Source organism: Ochotona princeps, chromosome 17, assembly GCF_030435755.1.
Source record: "Ochotona princeps isolate mOchPri1 chromosome 17, mOchPri1.hap1, whole genome shotgun sequence".
In the NCBI taxonomy this organism is placed as follows: Eukaryota; Metazoa; Chordata; class Mammalia; order Lagomorpha; family Ochotonidae; genus Ochotona; species Ochotona princeps.
The window spans coordinates 15,062,673-15,079,410 of NC_080848.1; the positions used below are offsets into that span (position 1 = coordinate 15,062,673).

The window sequence follows — 16,738 nt, forward strand, 5'->3', positions numbered from 1 at the left end:
TTTCTAGCTGCTCAGAAAGCTTGATTGCTTGTGAGTAGCCAATGTGTTTGAGTCTTTATGCTGTGTCCAACACTGTTACTGTGCGGTAAACTCACCATGCTGGTAGAAAAGATAGCCCGGTGCGATGGGCTAGTGGCTAAAGTCCTCGCATTGAACACGCTGGGATCCCATATGGGCGCCGGTTCTAATCCCGGCAGCTCCACTTCCCATCTAGCTCCCTGCTTCTGGCCTGGAAAAGCAGTTGAGGACGGCCCAAAGCCTTGGGACCCTGCACCTGCGTGAGAGACCTGGAGGAAGTTTCTGGCTCCTGACTTCGGATCAGCACAGCTCTGGCTGCTGTGGTCACTTGGGGAGTGAATCATCGGATGGAAGATCTTGCTGTCTGTCCTCCTCTGTATATCTGACTTTCCAATAAAAAATAAATCTTTAAAAAAAAAAGATTGCTATCATCCCAATTTATGAAAGGTAATAAAAAAGGCCTGGAGAGTTTAATGTGGCCAAGCATACAAAGCTTAAAGAGATGGCAGGGCTGGGTATTTGAGCCTTTCTGTCCGTGATGTCAGAGATTTTTTTTTTATAAGATTCATTTCTTTTTATTGGAAAGTCAAATTTACAGAGAGGAGGAGAGGCAGAGAGGAAGATCTTTCATCAGCTGATTTACTCTCCAAGTGGCCACAATGGCTGGAGTTGAGCCGATCTGAAGCCAGGAGCTTCTTCCAGGTCTCCCATGGATGTGCAGGGTCCTAAGTCTTTGGGCCGTCGTCGACTGCTTTCCCAGGCTACAACAGAGAGCTGGATGGGAAGCGGGGCTGCTGGGACATGAACTGGCATCCCTATGGGATCCCAGTGTGTTCAAGGTGAGGACATTATCCGCTAGGCTTCCCTGCTGGGCCCAGAGATGATCCTTAACCACTACACATACTCATTCTTCTCATGGTTCCTAATCAAGGCTGCCCATTAAGTAAATGACATGCAAGTAAGGACCGTGTTTGTGCGCAGAGTTTATAATAGTAGGCACTGTGGTGCAAACAGCTAAGACAAAGAAGCGGCTACTCATGCATGTGAGCCAGGTGAGAGGTGATGTGCCAGGGAGGCTTGCTGCCTGTGTAGAGATTTGTACATCACCTGGCTTAGCAGGACGTTTTTGCAGCCCTCCGGCTTGCTGACCCCGTGGGCCTCCCCAGCAGGGTCATATTCTTCAGAACTTTCTAGCTAAAGCACAGGGAAGCACGAGTGGGAAGACGGGAATCAACTCTCATCACAGGCCAAAGCACCGGGAAAAACTCTGACTTCTGCAGAGCCGGGGGAGGCCACATGGGGGCGCCTCAGCCCCGTGCTGGCAGGTCCCACTAGGCTGACTTTCCCACCGGTGCTGGAACGCAGTGGCTGAACGGGGGCAGAGTTTTCCCGCCTGTTTCAGTGGAGGCTGGCTGCTGCTTACTGGGTGCTCGTTAACACGGCTGCCAGATAGAACGGCAGCAATGCTCCTTATGTGCGTTACGGAACAAGGTGTCAACATGATTTTTAAAAAAGGTTTATTTTTATTTAAAAAGCAGGAATGGGTAGAGGGTGCTACAGCGAGGAGAAAGGAAGATCTTCCACCTGCTGGCTTCTCCCCAAATGCCCACACCAGCCAAGGATGGGCCAGGCTGAAGCCAGGGGACTGGAACTTCATCAGCACTTGGGCCATCTTTTGACTTCCCAGGTGCATTGACAGGGAGCTGGATTAGAAGTGGAGCAGCTTAGGGGCCTGGCCTAGTAGTCTAGTGGCTAAAGTCCTTGCCTTGCACATGCCGGGATCCCATATGGATGCTGGCTTAGTCTCAGTTGCTCCACTTGCCTTTCTGCTCACTGCTTGTGGCTTGGGAAAGCAGTTGAGGATGGCCCAAAACCTTGGGACCCTGCACCTGTCTGGGAGACCCGGAAGAAGCTCCTGGCTTCAGATCAGCTCAGCTCTGGCCGTTGCAGCCATTTGGGGAGTGAATCAGCGGAAGGAAGATCTTCCTCTCTGTCTCTCCTCCTGTCTGTAAATCTGACTTTCCAATAATAAATAAATATATATTTTTTTAAAGAACTGGAGGAGGTAGGACTTGAACTGATGTTTATATGAGATGCCAACGTTGTAGGTGATGGCTTAACCTAGTGTACCAGAATGCAAGCCCCCAAATGTGATTTTACTTCTTCTTTTTTTTAAGATTGTTATTTTTATCTGAAAGGCAGATCTACAAACATAAGTAGAGACAGTGAAAGATGTGCCATTTGTTGGTTCACTCACCAAAAGGCTGCGACTGTTGGAGCTGAGTTGATCCAAATCCAGGAGCCAGGAGCTTCATTTAGGTCTCATGTGGGTGTAGGGTCTCAAGGATTTGGGCCATCCTCAGCTACTTTCCCAGGCCATAACCAGAGAGCTGAATCAGGAGTGAAACAGCCAGGACACAAACCCATGCCCATATAGACTGCTGTGGCTGCAGGTAGAGGATTAGCCAACTGAACCATCATGCCACCCCGGTTTCTTTACTTTTTGTGGAGTTAGCCTCTTTATTTCCAAAACAGGCTGTCTGCAGCTGGATCTGTGGGAGTAGGAAGGACGGAGCCCCAGAGAAAGAGGACATGTAAGGATGTTTTTACTATTCATAGAAGCAGCAACGTTTTAAGATTGCACCTGTTTACCAATGCAGATTTGTGGAATTGTATGTAAATGTAATTCCAAGTTCCATCCCACTTAGCAGTACATAGGCTCTGAGCACCTGGGCCACATGTTTTCAAAGTGCATCACTGGTCATCCACACCAAGAAATGTCATCATAAAACACCTCGATGTGTTCCTTCCTCTTGGTCTCCTTAGGCCTTCAAACACAATAAACCTCCTCTGCCTGTGTCTGTAATTAGAGAGGATATGAGTTCTAGAGGAATTTTCTAGATCAGTAATGCTAAAAGGTTGGCATGTGTACTGCCACCATCAGTGTCTGTCTGTGACAGACATTACTAGTTGATCATGCACTCTCCTGGTGAATCTAGGCACTGCCTTTGGTTCTTTCAGGACCCAGTGTCCAGCACCAGTTGAGTTATGTTAGCATGTAAGTTACTGATCTTAATCCAGTGATGTGTAATCTCTGCAACCTATTCTACTCTCTACAGGAGATGTTGCAACCACCTGTCATTCACAAGCTGGGCTCAGATATGTTAAATACAAGCCCATTGTGCTTTTACCATTTTATGTTCAAATGCGTGTTAAAAACAGGTGGCCACAGCAAGCTGTGAGCCTGAAGTCCTACAGGCAAGTCCCGCAGCCTGAAAGGTGACCAAAGCCACTAATGTCAGTTATCTGTTTGTCCATGGCAGTTGGGTTGTGGGGAAGGTGATTGGTACAGCAATGCCAAAAACTGCTAAAGTGAGAGTCGCCAGGCTTATGCTGGGTCCCTGTTTATTAAAGTACTTCAATAAGAGAAAGACCTACTTTGCCCACAATGCCCTTCAGCAGTGCATGGTTGGGGATATTGTGCTTCTTAAAGGTTTACCTGTCCTAAAGACGAAGCATGTGAAACATGAACTGGCCGAGATCATTTTCGAAGTTGGAAGAGTGATAGATCCAGTGACAGGGAATCCCTGTGCATGCACTGCCTACCTGGAGAGTCCACTCAGTGTGGAAACCATCCACAAAAAGCCTGGAAGAGCTGCAGATCTCAACCCCTTGGAGGAGGATTGGAAGGAGGAGCAAAAGGGAAAGACTGACCCATTTGCCTTGTGGAAGTGAGATCTGCCTGTCTTTCATCACAGACCGTCCAATGGCACCTGAGGTATTTAGGAAATAGCTAAAAGTAAATGAGGTCAAGGTCTTGCTACAGTTTTTCTGTAAGAGCTTATGATCAAGTTTCAAATTCAGTAAACATACTTTTATGTTAAAAAAAAAAAAAAAACACCAAGCAGGCAGTCACATTGTGTGTCTGCTGGCCACAGTCACATCATTCATGTCGCGGGTCCCTGGATCAGGCATCCAGAATGAAAGCAGTTAGTTTACTTCATGACCACAGATTACAGCCTATGCACAAATCCCTTTTTTGAACTCAGTCATTAAGAGAGTGAACAGCATTTCTCTGGTGGCGTTAATTCTGATCAGTTACCTACTGTATTTCCCCCAACCTTTGACAATGTTCTGCATCCATCGCTGGCTTTAATAGACATGGTGCTGGGCAACTTTTTCCTCCATCTCTCCTCTTCAAATAGGGCCTGGCACAGTAGCCTAGTGGCTTAAGTCTTCGCCTTGCATGTCCTAGGATCCCATATGGGCAATGGTTCTAATCCCAGCGGCCCCTTCCCCCATCCAGCTCACTGTTTGTGGGCTGGGGAAGCAGCTGAGGATGGTCCAAAGTCTTGGGACCCTGCACCTGAGTGGGAGACTTGGAAGAGGCTCTGGGCTCCTGGCTTCGGATTGGCTCAGCTCTGGCTGCTTGGGCTGCTTGGGGAGTGAATCATTGGATGGAAGATCTTCCTCTGTCTTTCCTCCTCTCTGCATATCTATCTGACTTTCCAATAAAAATAAATCTTTTTTAAAAAAATGCTTCAAAATAGTGATAAAATCATCAAGAAAGCTGGAAAGAAGATGCATGGATGTGAAGCCACAGAGGGTCTAACGGCCCATGCTGCCTGTGACCTCCAAACTTTAGCATTGTTAGGTGTTTTTGCCTCCCATTTGGACAACACTGGACTTGGGGGTGAATCCTTTTCTAGCTCTGATAAATTTTTTCCGGAGTACTCTTGGTCTCTTCCCACCATCCTTCCTCTCTTGCACTCCTCTCTTTCCTTACAATGTCTTTTTTACAGAGCCCCAAATAATGATGCTCAATGTTCGTGGTCTAGTTCTTTTTACCTGCCCCATTTGGTGTTTTGGGTTTTATTCTAGTTCCCTGAGATTTCAGTGTCCAGCCCCTCCGAAGCTTGAGACTCTGAGCAGTCTAGGCTTCTGGGGACCTTCTCTGGTGCCTTTTTCGAGGGTGAGTAACCTTGTACTCAGCAGGGAGAAAGGGGGAGGCAGGGTGATGACACAGAACCATTCTTTGCAAAGCTGGGGCGTCCATTTCTCCTTTTCGCTTCCTCATCCCTGATGATATGAAAGAATACAACACCAACACAACAGTACTTTTGCATAATGGCAGAGACCTGTATTGTGACTTTAGCACAACTTTAAAGCCACAAGGCATCCTGTTTATGTCTTATCTGAACCCATTGCTTCCCCCCAGGTCTCCCACAGAACCTCAAAGCCAACGGCAAAAGACAGTATCAGCTCCTGCTTGTATGGAGGGAAGAAAGACAGAGAGCGCCAAGGCCCCTGGACGGATGACCTCTCATTCACCATTTATGAGTTTCTTAGGGCTTTGGTATCAGTTGTGACCATATGATGTAGATACACAAACCTATTCATCTTGGGAGAGAAGATATTTTGTTGTATTTTTGATATAGCGCCTTGAATTCTAGAAGAAAAACAAACCAGACAGGTTTATGTCAGCGCCAGGATACTGGGCTGCAGCTATCGTCCCAAGTCAGAACAGCTCAGACCCAAGCCAGATGGGGACAGGAGTTCTTTTCAACACTGCAATGGTTTTTTCCTGTTCGTTTCAGAAGGGGCATTTCTAGAACAAGTAAACAAAGCAATCACCACTCCCTGAGTTATAGCCCCTTCATCCCCTTGTGCCCCCAGGCTGCCTCAGTGAATTAGGGGACCAGAAGACACTGCCCACCGTTTTCTGAAACGGACATGTCACAGCTTTGTAATTGGGATGTTTCGAGCCATTGGTTTGATGGTCTGTTAGCTTTTTGTCTGCCTTGGTGGGCTTTTGTTCTGCCTGTGGAGGCAATGCGTGGGATCTGACTCCAGCCACTGAGGGGTCCTTCTGAGGCTGTGTGTGTAGGCTGAACACAGACAGGAAATACAGCAAACGTGCCCACGTGCCTGCCAGTCTAGCTCAGATGCCTTGCGGTCATAGTGGGGTTTGCGATCATCCAGTCTCTTGAGAATCCCCTGGTTCTCCACGGTGATCCTCACCAGCTCACGGTTCCTTGTTTCTCTGTTTAAGCTGAAAGACACAAAACCGCTAAGTGGATGCAAGCAGAAAGCACTTGTCCTGGGTGGGAGTGGGAGAAGCATGAGGGCTGAGCCTTCCGGGAAATGTGCTACTCACTTGCAGGTGTTTATGGGTGGTGATCCTTCATCCTGCTGCTCGCTGAGGGATTCTGCCCAGGCTACAGCTTGGGCGGCATCACCCTGCACTAGTTACCCAAGGATTTGTATAATGTGAAGCCAGGCTAAAGAAATCTCTGTTTTTTCTCAGGGCGGGGGAAGGCCTCCTTTTGGACAAATCACAAATGAGCAGTGGCAGGTTTTAGCTCACCTCCCTTTCCTCCGCCTTCGAGGTGGTTTGAGATGTGCCAGATGCAGGAAAGGCACTGACACCTTTCCCCATCCCGCACACCAAGGCGAGCACTTCCCTGGAGCCTACGCACACTGCATTGCTCCTGTCTACATAAGCAGCTCCCCTTCAGGACTTGTGTCTGGAATACCATGTCCTGGTCCCAGCTACAGTGCTGTGGTCTGAAGGTGAGCCTCTGGCCTCACCATTCGTGTCCTCAAATTCTGACCTCGACATGATGGTGTTCGGAAGTGGAGAGGGGCCTGGGGGAGCGATCTGGTCCCCATCAAGTGGGGGGAAGAAACTTTTTTTTTTCTGCCAAGGATCTTACATAACCCATGGGTCAGATGGTCTTCACTTCTGCAAAGGGATCAGTGCTTTTATCAAGGTCTCTAGGAGACCCCTGCCTCTTCCGCACAAAGCTTACAGAGAGCGCGCTGCTGTTGGTGTGGCAGGAGGCAACCTCACTGGACACCCGGCACACCTGTGCCTTGGCCGTGGCTGCCTCATGACCTGTGAGAACCACAGGCCTGTTCTTACTCACTTGATGTGGAATTTTGTTGTAGCTGAAAATCAAAATTCGCCTTTAAAGGTAGACAAAGGTCTCTTTTTGGATGTTTTCACCTTCCTTAACATAATCACTGTGGTTAACCCTCAAGGTAACTTCCCTTAAATCTTCCTCCCAAACAGAACTTCACACTAAAACTCAAGCTTAGGAAGTAAAATTTGTTTCCTCCTTGCCACCCCCCAACTCGCCCCCGCCAAAATGAGGGGAGAACGTGTTACCTCTTGGAAAAGTATTCGTTCCAGCAATCCACCTTGGCAGGGCCGCGATGGGCGTTGGCGATTTTCTGACACAGTTGTTTGTTTTCATACTCGATCTTGTCGATTCTCTTTTGCTCACCCTGGGAAGAGACCCCGCCCACATAGGGATGGCATGGCTCCCACACAGAGGCTCAGTGACCATGCCCTCCCCTGGGATGCTGGGAAAGGGATACCCAGGAATGCACGTGTGGGGTACACGGTAGAGTCTGGGGGCTGAGCTTTGGAAGTTGAGGGACAAGCGGATGGGGAGAAGGCATACCCACACGTCCTGGGGCCAGCTGGCTTTGGGATATCAGACCTCTTTAGGGCTTAGGTTAAAAAAAAAAAATCAGTAAACTCTGCCTGCAGATGGCCGGAACACGTACCTGTAGTTTGCTCAGTTTCAGAGTGTGGTGTGTGTGTGCTGCTGGAGGCTTGGTATCAACAGTAGGCTTCACTGGAGTGGAGGAATGAGAGAGAGCAACATTAGGGTGCAGAAGCAGGTAAACCTACTCAGAGCCTGACCGTAACCTTGACCGATGAACATGACGAGGTGGAACTCTGACTGTAATCCGGTTCAAGGATTTCTTTATTTCTCTTTCTTTCTTTCTTCTTTCCTTCCTTCCTTTTTTTTTTTTGGTAAAGATTTATTATTTTTATTGGCAAGTCAGATTTACAGGGAAAAGGAGAGACAAAGATCTTCCATCTGCTGGTTTGCTTCCCAAGTAGCCACAATGGCTAGAGCTGAGCCAATCCAAAGCCAGGAGCCAGGAGCCAGTTCTAGAATTTCAATCTGATATCATTCTTAGCAGAAATAGATGAAAGATGAGGACTAGAACAAGTCACATGTGGAGGTGAAAGCCCCTTGCAACTAATGAAGGAACCTCTCTCCCACCCCTTCTCAATAGGATTAACCTGCTTGAAGTTCTAGCCTCAAATTTATTTTGGTTTTAAAACATTTCAATGCAATGTCTTGGAGCTGGTGTTGTGTGGCACAGTAAATTAAGCCACCACTTGCAACACTAGCATCCCATCCTGTACAAAATGCTGGTGCTAGTGTGCTTGGATGTTCTGCTTGCAATCCAGCTTCCTGCTAATGCATCTGGAAAGGTGGCCACCCACATGGGCGACCACATGGACTGCCTGGCTCTTGGCTTTGGCCTGGCCAGTTAGGGGATGAACTGGTTAATGCAAGATCTGTCTCTTCCTCTCTCTGTTGCTCTTTCAAGTCAGTCTTTAAAAGAAAATAAAGGATGAACTCCCTGGTGAAAGGTACATTCCATTACTGAGGCTAATGTGCTCTTGGCTAAGCTCAGCCTATTAACCATGTCGTGCAGTGGTCTGGTTTACTTCAACGTCTTTATGTTAGGAACACCCGCTTCCAGTCCAAACAGCCCATCTTACCTATTTGTATTCTATTCTTGTGAAATATGTAGTGGCCAAAGTCCAGTTTCTTCCTGAAGGTTGTGCTTTGCCTATGATTAGAGACGATAACAGGGTAGGCCAGATAATCCAGAGAATTGTTCATCTTCTCTTCCTAGTCTCACTTCAGAAATGAGGCACCCAGGCCCCTCTGTGAGGTGCTTAGCCGTCCCCTTGGAGGGTTGTCATAGCTACCCCGTTATGACATCAGGGACTGGGCTCAGAAGAGGAGTGGGAAGCAGAGCAGGGCTGCCTCAGGGCTTCTGTTTTTAGTGCTAACGTAGGCCCAAGGAAAGGCAAGGCCAAGGCGAAGGGAGCTCCCCCACCTGCCTGGAATGCATAGAAGGAACGCAGGCGCAGGAAGGAAAAGCACTTAGGGAGAAGGTGAAAGCTGATCTTCATAATCAGACGCAATTCCTTCATTGCACAGATGAGGAACCTTAATGAAGCTGTGCAGGCACCAAGCAGAGCTGAGAACAGGAGGTGGGAGCTTCGGTTTTGGGGTGCATGTTCTCTCACCCCATTGAGAGAAGGGATGAGAGGTGTTCCTCACAGGCAGACATAGTGAAAGCTAAGTCGCTGACACCAGGTGGCGCCAGTGGGCTGATCTAGCTCCACAGCAGCGCCAGGGTGGCACCCAGTGGGAGCGCAAGAGGAGCAACTGACAAGACAGTGAGCACTCTCAGTACCCAGCGCTTTCCTTGAATGCCACATTTGATCTCTCCAGCAACCCTGAGTTGCTCCAGGCTCACTTCTCATTTCCAAAATGCTTAGGACTAGAAGTGAGTCCGATTTTGAATTTCCCTGGACTGTGGAATATTTGCACATACATGCTGAGTGGTCTTAGGGAGGGGACCCAAGTATAATCATGACATTCATTTGCTTCACATGTACCAGAGGATAATTTTCCACAGTAACTTCCTGTGTTTTGACTGCAGCTTGTCACATTTCCGTGTGGAATTTTCCGAGCATAACATCACTCACTTCTGTGATCAAAGAATTTTAGGCCGAGGAGCATTTGGGGTTTTTGAGTTAGGGATGCTTAACCTGAAGTATTAATATCTTCCTGCACCTTTCTGTTGCAGGAAACAGGCTCAGAGAAGTTAGTCCCCCGGAGCGGGAACCCCAAATCTGGCTGCTAGAGCCCAAGGTGCTTAGCAGGATGCTGAATGTCAAAGATGCTGGAAAGCAGGTGCACCTTGGTCCCTCAACCCACTGCTTGGAAGGCAGGCGATGGGCTTGCGGCCAGGCTGTTCTGCTTGGATCCAGTTCCCTGCTAATGCACCTGGGGAGGCATGGAGGCTAGCCTAAGTGCTTGGGCCCCTACCATCCACGTGGGATGGAGCTCCTGGCTCCTGAATTCTAGCTTCAGTCTGGCCCAGTCCTGGCTATAGTGGTTAATCTAGGGGTATGAATCGGTGGATGGCAGATCTCTTTCTTCTTGCATGCCACCTGCCTTCCAAATAAATATGGACAGGAGAAAGGAGAGGGGAGAGAGAAGACAGGGCTCTTGCACCTGCCAGTTATCTTTAACCTTGTTAGTCATTCCCCGGATTTAAACAGTTCTGGGCTGGGGCAGAGACTGACAAGTGCCAGCGTAAGCAGGGAGAGTTAGAGCAGAACCTGGTGGGCCCTGTAATCCAGACAAAAACAAAACAAAGCAAAAACAGCCATGCGACTCCCGGTTGCACCCCACGATAGGAACATTTATTAAGCCTTGTTTTCGGTTCAGGGCAGGAAAGTTACCGCACCTGCCAGTTTACAAAGACACAGGGGTCGCTGAGCAGGGAATGGGAGAGAGCCCCCGAGCTCAAGCCCGGGTTGCTCCCGCACGCGCCCCGGGGTCTGGCAGAGTGGCAGCCGGAGCCCAGCCACGCGCATCCTATCCTCCCCGGGGAGGATCGCCGTGGCCCCCGCGCCGCGCTTCCCGCGTCCGGCGGGCCCGCCTCCGGGGCGGGACGGGGCGGCTCCCGGCTCGCCAGCCCCCGCCCAGCTGACCCGGCCGCTCTCCCCCTAGCTCGCTCCTGCCCCGGCGTGCAGGGCCCTGCCGCCGCCATGTCGGGCCCCTTCGAGCTCTCCGTACAAGATCTCAACGACCTGCTCTCGGACGGCAGCGGCTGCTACAGCCTCCCAAGCCAGCCCTGCAACGAGGTCACCCCGAGGATCTACGTGGGCAACGCGTGAGTGTCCCTCGGGGCCCGGCCCAGCCGCCCCTCCCTGGCCGCCCCGCCCACCCACGGCCGCGGCGGGGGCATCGGGAGACGCGGGTCGGGGGATCGCGGGCGCGGCCATCGCTCCCGGTGCAACCTCGGGGCTGGGGAGACAGAGCTGGAGTCGGTGTCCACCCCCGCACGTGGACCCCGGCGCGGTCCTTTCGCTTTACAGTGGCCCTCGGGGCTCCGGGGGTGCCGGCTCTAGGTATGGGTTCTGCCTTGGGCGGGGTCGGCTACCATGTTCCCTTAACAGGTGGCCCTCAGTCGCCTGGCCGTTCTCCTGCCCGCGCGTCATGTGACAGCTGCCTGGTTCTGCAGTGAGGTCACCGCGGAATGTCTGCCTCCGCTGCCATGACAACGGGCTGACGTCACAATCCGGGCGTGGAACTTTTCCTGGCCCCACCAGGGAATCCAAATTCCCTAAAGGTGGAAGTCCACAGAGCTGGGCTAGAGGTTCTTGTCCTCCTGTCTCATCTTCTAGATAGGGTTTGCTTCTCCTGAATTTCTAGAACCATTCAAGGATAAACCCAGGGAAGCCATCACTTGGGAAAGCCTTCTGGTCTTCTGGCCTCCAAGGAATGCATTTATTATTGATCACTGACTGGTGCTTCTTACCAAACTGATTTTCCGGTTTGCTGCTTTTCAAACTACCAGTAAGCAGCAGGAAGGAGAGGGGCTGAAATGCCAGCCGAGAAGAGTCATAATTTAGATCTTCCAGCCCTGGGGGCTCAGGCTGGGCTTCCATGAGACTTCCGGGATACTGTTACCCAAACCCTGAGCTCTGTAGCCCAGCCCAGGAGGAGCACATGTTGAGAGCCGGGAGCTAACCCTCCCCTCGCCGAGTACAGGTGGCAGAGAAGTTGTGAAGACAGTATCACTGTCTTGTGTGTCTCTGCTGTCTGGCCCAGGATGGCCACAGCCATGGGGGTCTGTCCTCCAGCTGGTCAGGGTCTGAAAGGCAGGTCCTGGCCGCTGGAGGACACGGCTCATCCACTGTGTCGTTCTTTCATCACACTGAGCCCCATGGTGAGCCAGGCACCACAGGGTCCGTTCAGAGAGGGGAGTCGTCACTAAATGGCACCTTTGTTGGCTGTTGAATTTGTGTCAGAGCCGGGAGAGGAAGGGGAGGGACTCTTGAACATGTTTTCTGTCACCATGGCTTGACAGTCCTGGGCAGTGGCATCCCAGGCTGAGCAGCCAGCACAGAGTTCTCCAGTCTCAGCCAGAGGCCCCAGGAATTACAAAAATCTGGGGATACTCTGTCACTGCCCCCCAACAAGTGGGGCTTCTTGGCCTGCCTCTGGGGAGCCCTGCCTCTGTGGGCAGCTTGGAACATTCCACTGTAGCCTCACTTCCTCCTTGAGGGGAGACGGAGACTGACCATCCAGTGGCAGTGGGGTGCTAAGTGCCCATGCAGAGAACACCTTGCTTGGCCACAAGGCAATACTGACCTTGACGTGGCCAGGGGCATGTCAGAATCTGGGCCCCCCTCATTCCTTGGGAGCCCCTTAAAAAATGTCCAGTTTCAGCCACATCTCCCAAGGCAGAGGTAGAATCTGTCTGAAAACACATGTTCCAGGTCTGTGGGTTTTCCAGGCAATGTGGGCATGGGAGGTGGGGTGAGAGGAGGACAGCAGGGCTGGATCTCAGGAGGAAGGGGGACTCTTCCCAGCTCTGGGACTGGCAGTGCATGGCAGCACATGCTCGTCCCTCTGCCTGTCCTGGTTCTGTGCAGCCGGGTGTCGCCACCGCTCCTGCCCATGGAGCTGCTGTGGTGACCCATGGTGGTCACACAGGGTCCTGGCTGAACAGCATTTCGTGAAAGAACTAAGCCATGTGAACAGGATGTTGTGTGGTGAAGTCGGGGAGGGGGGCTTTGCAACCTCTCTAGTTCTCTCGGGGACCCTTGCTTCCCAGATGCTAACTTACCCAAGGATGCTTGAGATCCATGGCGAATGAAGTGTGCTGGGGAGGTCCTGCTGGAGTGCAGGGCAGGGCTGCCTGGCCTGGCACACTGTCCCTCTTCATGCATTCACTGTGTTGTTAGTGAGCATCTAACATGTGCCAGGTGCCATGGCAGGTGCTGGGGAAACACACCTGAGGCAGATGTGGGGCTTCCTGCCAGGGTTTATAAATAAACCAGTGCACACATGTGTTAGAATAATAGCACTTGTGGGGCCCATGTTATGGTGCCACACACTGAGCCACTCCCTGCGATGCTGGCATCCTATATAGATCTCAACATCCTGAATCACAGTGCCAGTGTAAGGTCCTGGCTACTCTGCTTCCTATTCAGCATCCCACCCATATACCTGAGGTAGCAGAGGATGATGGCTCCAGGGCTTGGGCCCCTGCCACCCATCAGGACACAGTTCCTGGCTCTAACCTGGCCCAGACCTACCTGGTTGTCACAGTTATTCGTGGAGTACACTGGCACATGGAAGATACCTTTTTCTCTATGGGTCTGCCTTTTAAATAAATAAAATTTTTTTTTTTAAGACTAGTAACTCTGTGTCAATGGGACAGTGCATTCAACCTCATTTTATGGAGAGTGAGCCTGTGGCAGAGAAAGGTTAACTGGTTCAAGGTTGCCGAGCTGGGAGGTGGCAGGGTTGAGGTCTGATCCAGGCAGTCTGGGATATTTTTTTCACCCCTTGGCTGCACCCCCACTGCATGGGCGGCGTCATTGCAGGTGGATGGAGGGAGTAGGAGACGACATTGCCGAGGGCAGTGAAAGATGAGGAGGCGCGTGTCTGCAAGAGCAGGTGGCCCAGCGTGGGCCAGGAAACCACCAGGCTATTTGGGGAAGCTGCTGGTCATGGGATATGGCTACAGCGAGGCATGAGGACCCGACATGAGGCTGGAGAAACTGGCCAGGGCGGACAGGAGTTACGGGGGCGGGGGGTTGCTGCCAGGCAGTTGGCTAATCATCCGCTGCTGCCATTTCCTGTCCAGCTCTGTGGCCCAGGACATCCCCAAGCTGCAGAAACTGGGCATCACGCATGTCCTGAACGCTGCCGAGGGCCGGTCTTTCATGCATGTCAACACCAACGCCAACTTCTACAAGGACTCTGGTATCACCTACCTGGGCATTAAGGCCAATGACACCCAGGAGTTCAACCTCAGCGCCTACTTTGAAAGAGCTGCGGACTTCATAGACCAGGCGCTGGCTCACAAGAACGGTAAGGAGTGAGGGAGAGGGGATGATTTGTGGTACATAGCGAGAAGTTCTGTGGGGGAGGGGTGCTAGAGCCTTGGGTTCAGTGGCTCCGTGGTGGTGGTGGGGCTTAGATCCGGCCCTTCCCCGCTGTCTCCTCTGCCACACTCAAGGCTGCGAGCCTCCCCTGTCACCATGCTGCGCAGAAAAGTGCAAGAGGTTAGGCAGCTGTCTGTTCCTTAGGGCCCTGTTTCCATGATCAGCAAGTATTCCCCACCACACCAAACTCCCACAAACACCTGCCAGGAGAAATAGGGTAGCCAGGGCATCAGCAAGCTGCAGCCCCCAATCCTGATCTGCCAGCTGCCCTCCAAGTGTTTCCTGAAACCCAGGTGTGAGGTCAGACTGAAGGAGAACCATGCGGGGCTTCCGCTCAGACAGGACATCGGGGGAACCCTAGAGGGCCATCTGCCTCCTTGCTTTGAGCTGTTTGTCCCAGCTTCTCTCTGCATCTGCCTCCCTGCTTACCCCACTGACCCTGGGGGGCACGGGGGAGGCAGGGGGGTTGGTTGGCCTTGTTCCTTTATTTTTTTGGGGGGAGGATTTCATTTTTTTATTCGAAAGTCAGTGACCTACACACACAGATAAACTTAGAAGCAGAGAAAGATCTTCTACTTACTGATTCACTCCCCAAATGGCTAGAACAGCCAGGGCAGGACCAGGTCAACGCCAGGAATCCATGTGGCCAGCGGGGGAGTTCCCCCTGCTCCCTGCACACTCCCAGGTGCATTAGCAGGGAACAGGATGGGAAGCAGAGCAGGCAGAACTCAAACTGGTGCTCACACAGAATGCGGGCGTCACAGGCTGAGCAGCTTGACCCCAGCTACACAGCATCGGCCCCCAAGCGAGGGTCCTTGTTTCTCTGACTGCGGTGTTGCTCCAGCCATATGGGAGAGGACTGGTGGCTGTGCCTGGTGCACAGTGGCAGGTGGGGATTTCCGGGGGGGGGGAGGATTTTGGCGTGCCTCGGCCCATGGCATCTCTGTGTTTCTTGCAGGCCAGGTGCTCGTCCACTGTCGTGAAGGCTATAGCCGCTCCCCAACCCTGGTCATCGCGTACCTCATGATGCGACAGAAGATGGACGTCAAGTCGGCCCTGAGCACCGTGAGGCAGAATCGTGAAATCGGCCCCAACGACGGCTTCCTGGCCCAGCTCTGCCAGCTTAACGACAGACTGGTCAAGGAGGGGAAGTTGAAACTCTAGCGCGTGGCTTTCTGCCTCATCTCCAGAGGCGCCGCCAGGGAACCCTGGGCCGCCATGTTTAGAGCACAGTGTCCCCTGTTCCTCACGTCACCAGGCACTCGCCCACACGCCTGTCGCAATGCGGCCCCGGGCTGCAGTGTCTGGGCCCCTCAAGAAGCTTCTGAGATGCGCATTCTCGCTCTCCGGTTGTCTTGTTCTGTAACTCACGGTGTCTTCTCCCCGAGCCAGCCAGGCCTACAGGGAGGCCTGGCGTGAGTCCTCCCACAGTGTGGGCAGCAGGGCCATGGGAGGGGATGGCCTCTTGCCACCTCCTCTCGAGCCCCTCCCGGTCCTCACCTCAGTGGGGCCCTCAGTAAGGGGTGCCAGCTAGCAGGTGCAGGCCCCTCTGTCCCCACCACAGCTGTCTTCCCCCTCCCCGCCCCGCCTCTACAGTCGTCCACTTGCTGCTCCAGGATGGAGCTGCCTGAGCCTGCCTCTGGGCGGGCATGCTTGCCAGTTGAACCGATGGAAACTGTTGGCAGAGCAGCCTCTTGGTCAGGCCAGTTCCCCCAGAAGGATGCCCTGCATCCTCAGGAGCTTTGAAAGGTTACTTTGTGGGGAGCCCCCATTCACAGTGCACTGCTACCCACCCTCCCTCAGCTGCTCAGTGCCTGTGGGCCTGGCAGGAGGGCGCAGCCTCCGGCATGGCTTTCTTTTCCTTCATTTGAAAGCAGGATGTTGAGGCCCAGCCCATTGCAAACCCTCACTATTTGCAGAATTATGAGGTGTTTTTTTTTTTTTTTCTGCCCTGAAATGACAGTGTGGGTGGGCCCCAGGCGCATGCGCTAGCTAGTTGTCCTCACAGTTGCTATTCCAAGACCCGGAGGAGGAAGTTGGCCAGTTACAGTGCAGGGGTGGGGGTATGGGGGGGTGGTAGCTGTGCCAGGGGATGAGCCAGCAAGGGAATGGTCCTGTTGTTGTGAGAAGTGATACATCACTGCATGGTTGTTTGCCTTTGGGAGTACCCTGGGTGGACAGGTGGTAGGCCACACCCCCAGCACCTGGAACCCAGGTGTTTGATCAAAGGTCAGGGAATGAAACTCCTTATTTAAGTACCACATACAGAGAATGAGTGTTGTTCGTGTGGCTGCGTCAGGTGCCTGGATCCATGGTAGGATCACAAGCAAGCATCTGTACCAGTTTCTCCCGCAGGGGAGACACCATCAGGGACTTTTGTTGAATCTGTGAAACTCAGTTTTACATTTCAATTCAGGTCGTGTTACCTTGTTGAGGTAAGGATGTGCCTTTTTCTGGAGTTGGCCAAGGTCAGGGAGCTAGGACAGTCGGGACAGGGAGAAGCAGGTGTCCCTGGGGGGTGGGGGAGGTTGTCCTCACAGGTGTGACTGTCTCTGGATGGTCACTGTCCCCTTTTCTCTGTGATGCCACAGCCCTGAACAGCTAGGGTCTGTCGTCTTTTCTTTTCCAGGTGCCGAGCTG

General features: G+C 52.2%; 2 protein-coding genes across 4 annotated transcripts; one reads left to right on the forward strand and one right to left on the reverse strand.

Annotated features, from left to right (window-relative positions):
• Nucleotides 1-5,331: 5,331 nt before the first annotated feature.
• On the reverse strand, nucleotides 5,332-8,836 carry CFAP97D1 (CFAP97 domain containing 1). 2 transcript variants are annotated; one of them, XM_004597327.3, is made up of 5 exons: nucleotides 8,612-8,826; nucleotides 7,594-7,664; nucleotides 7,190-7,308; nucleotides 5,947-6,070; nucleotides 5,332-5,467 (listed from the first exon to the last, which is right to left on the reverse strand). In XM_004597327.3, the coding sequence occupies exons 1-5, from the start codon at nucleotides 8,733-8,735 to the stop codon at nucleotides 5,411-5,413; spliced, it is 495 nt and encodes a 164-aa protein (XP_004597384.2). In that variant the 5' UTR covers nucleotides 8,736-8,826; the 3' UTR covers nucleotides 5,332-5,410. The 2 variants fall into 2 exon arrangements, with proteins under 2 accessions (XP_004597384.2, XP_058531374.1); XM_058675391.1 differs by lacking the exon at nucleotides 5,332-5,467 and having other exon boundaries at nucleotides 5,747-6,070; nucleotides 8,612-8,836.
• A 50-nt stretch (nucleotides 8,837-8,886) lies between these two features.
• On the forward strand, nucleotides 8,887-15,690 carry DUSP3 (dual specificity phosphatase 3). Of its 2 annotated transcripts, XM_058675382.1 has the most exons (5): nucleotides 8,887-9,112; nucleotides 9,715-9,821; nucleotides 10,670-10,809; nucleotides 13,798-14,024; nucleotides 15,057-15,690. In XM_058675382.1, the coding sequence occupies exons 1-5, from the start codon at nucleotides 9,073-9,075 to the stop codon at nucleotides 15,260-15,262; spliced, it is 720 nt and encodes a 239-aa protein (XP_058531365.1). In that variant the 5' UTR covers nucleotides 8,887-9,072; the 3' UTR covers nucleotides 15,263-15,690. The 2 variants fall into 2 exon arrangements, with proteins under 2 accessions (XP_058531365.1, XP_004597385.1); XM_004597328.3 differs by lacking the exon at nucleotides 9,715-9,821 and having other exon boundaries at nucleotides 8,888-9,112.
• Nucleotides 15,691-16,738: the final 1,048 nt, after the last annotated feature.